At 42.8% G+C, this 2,925-nt stretch overlaps 1 protein-coding gene across 14 annotated transcripts in view; it reads right to left on the bottom strand.

Moving 5' to 3' along the window:
• Positions 1-319: 319 nt before the first annotated feature.
• ZMYND8 (zinc finger MYND-type containing 8) overlaps positions 320-2,925 on the bottom strand; it is a 181,627-nt gene continuing 179,021 nt past the window's right edge. For all 14 annotated transcript variants that reach the window (XR_013263630.1, XM_077460590.1, XM_077460589.1 and 11 more), the window contains one exon: positions 320-454. Coding sequence is in view for 10 of the 14 variants with exons in the window: in XM_077460590.1 (XP_077316716.1) it covers positions 353-454 (102 nt within the window). In the remaining 4 variants the exon portion in view is untranslated. The remainder of the gene's footprint in view (positions 455-2,925) is intronic.

Here is a 2,925-nt window from a genome sequence, read left to right as displayed (position 1 = left end):
TTGGAAGGTCTATAATTCCTGAACTTGGGATAAGAAGTGCATGCCCCATGACCGAATGAGGGGTTGTGGGAGGGGGCGGGGGGGGGGTTTGGTGGCATGGTTGTCACTCCGGAGACAAGTTCATAAGTTAAAGTGAATAGAAATATAAAAAAATGGCGGTACTCTAATCTTAATCACATCCACAAATTGTACACTATGTACAGAAAAAGGCGAGCCCGCTCCGGTAGGGTGTTAGGTCCTCGTTAAGGTCCACAGGCAATGTAGTGTTTTTTTTCTTCTTCATCAGACTCCATTAATGCTGCTCTCAGGGTGCCGTTTGTTTTGTTTTTTGTTTTCATCCTGGTACCGTCTTTCACACTCTCCTCACTTGTACCGGCACGGTGGTCTGCACGTATTGGACGCCCGCCCTCACGGCCACAGTCCCGGCGTTCTGACTCACTACCACAGGGATGGTCTGTTGGTGAGAGAGAGCAATGCGTTATCGAGCGGCAGAGAGGTTTCTGCACCAGGTGTGCTGGGTAGTGACTTTCAGCATTCAACGACAGCAAAATGCAATACAAGGCGACAAATCGACAAGCATGTAGGGTGAAAATACAGTAACTTCGCTATAAACATTTGATAATAAAAGTCTGAAATATGGTCTATATTAGTAATAAAGATGAACTGTTTCAAATAAAATGTGAAAAAGCAATAGAATCTACGCCATTAATGTTCTCTTTTGACATAACTTTGTTTTTTTTAAAAGACGTGGGCAGGGCCACTGATAATGGAGAAGCACCTCTAATCATGCACGCCCCCCCCATGTAGGTGTGATGGTCAGGTGTCCTCGTATTTTTGGTTATATTGTGTAGGTGTGATGGTCAAGTGTCCTCATATACTATATGGGCAAAGTGTAGGTGTGATGGTCAGGTGTCCTCATACTTTTGGCCATATAGCGTAGGTGTGATGGTCAGGTTTCTTCATACTTTTGGCCATATAGTGTAGGTGTGATGGTGAGGTTTCCTCATACTTTTGGCCATATAGTATAGGTGTGCAGGTCAGGTGTCCTATCTTTGGCCATATAGTGTAGGTGTGATGGTCAGGTGTCCTACTTTTGGCCATATAATGTAGGTTTGATGGTCAGGTGTCCTACTTTTGGCCATATAGTGTAGATATGATGGTCACGTGTTCTATTTATTGGCCATATAGTGTAGGTGTGATGGTCAGGTTACCTCATACTTTTGGCCATATAGTGTAGGTGTGATGGTCAGGCTTCCTCATACTTTTGGCCATATAGTGTAGGTGTGATGGTCAGGCTTCCTCATACTTTTGGCCATATAGTGTAGGTGTGATGGTCAAGTGTTTTCATACTTTTGGCCATACAGTGTAGGTGAGATGGTAATCTCTCATACTTTTGGCCATATAGTGTGATGGTCAGGTGTCCTACTTTTGGCCATATAGTGTAGGTTTGATGGTCAAGTATCTTCATACTTTTGGCCATACAGTGTAGGTGCGATGGTAAGATGTCTCATACTTTTGGCCATACAGTGTAGGTGTGAAGGTCAGGTGTCCTACTTTTGGCCATATAATGTAGGTTTGATGGTCAGATTTCCTTCTTCTTTTGGCCATATAATGTAGGTGTGATGGTCAGGTGTCCTACTTTTGCCCATATAATGTAGGTGCGATGGTCAGGTGTCCTACTTTTGGCCATATAATGTAGGTGCGATGGTAAGGCGTCTCATACTTTGGGCCATATAGTGTAGGTGTGATGGTCAGGTGTCCTTCTACTTTTGGCCATATAGTATAGGTGTGCAGGTCAGGTGTCCTATCTTTGGCCATATAGTGTAGGTGTGATGGTCAGGTGTCCTCCTACTTTTGGCCATATAATGTAGGTTTGATGGTAAGGTGTCCTTCTACTTTTGGCCATATAATGTAGGTTTGATGGTCAGGTGTCCTTCTACTTTTGGCCATATAGTGTAGATATGATGGTCACGTGTTCTATTTATTGGCCATATAGTGTAGGTGTGATGGTCAGGTTACCTCATACTTTTGGTCATATAGTGTAGGTGTGATGGTCAGGCTTCCTCATACTTTTGGCCATATAGTGTAGGTGTGATGGTCAAGTGTTTTCATACTTTTGGCCATACAGTGTAGGTGAGATGGTAATCTCTCATACTTTTGGCCATATAGTGTGATGGTCAGGTGTCCTACTTTTGGCCATATAGTGTAGGTTTGATGGTCAAGTATCTTCATACTTTTGGCCATACAGTGTAGGTGCGATGGTAAGATGTCTCATACTTTTGGCCATACAGTGTAGGTGTGAAGGTCAGGTGTCCTACTTTTGGCCATATAATGTAGGTTTGATGGTCAGATTTCCTTCTACTTTTGGCCATATAGTGTAGGTGTGATGGTCAGGTGTCCTACTTTTGCCCATATAATGTAGGTGCGATGGTCAGGTGTCCTACTTTTGGCCATATAATGTAGGTGCGATGGTAAGGCGTCTCATACTTTGGGCCATATAGTGTAGGTGTGATGGTCAGGTGTCCTTCTACTTTTGGCCATATAATGTAGATTGATGTGATGGTCAGGTGCCCTACTTTTGGCCGTATAGTGTAGGTGTGATGGTCAAGTGTCCTCATACTTTTGGCCATATAGTATAGAAAATATTTTCCTGGCCATCTATTGCTCTGTATCATTTTAGTGACTATACCCAAGAAAGAGAACCCAAAAGACTTCTAATATGTTAGAATATAACCATTTTGTAAACCTTTGCAACAATTTAAAGTACAAATGTGTCTCCAGCCAATAAAGAAAAATAAGAAGCACACTTGGTTTAGACATAGCAATAAAGTGACAGCACTCTGGTATAAAAGGCATCAGAGGTGCAAACGCTGAAACGTAAACGTCATACAGATATACAAGAGCATGCACACAGCGACTGTTATT

This window comes from Lithobates pipiens, unplaced genomic scaffold (assembly GCF_037356315.1).
Source record: "Lithobates pipiens isolate NorthernLeopardFrog02 unplaced genomic scaffold, aLitPip1_a1.2 Scaffold_28, whole genome shotgun sequence".
NCBI classification, from domain to species: domain Eukaryota; kingdom Metazoa; phylum Chordata; class Amphibia; order Anura; family Ranidae; genus Lithobates; species Lithobates pipiens.
Note: the sequence above shows the minus strand (reverse complement) of the source record. Positions and strands in the feature narration are given on the sequence as shown.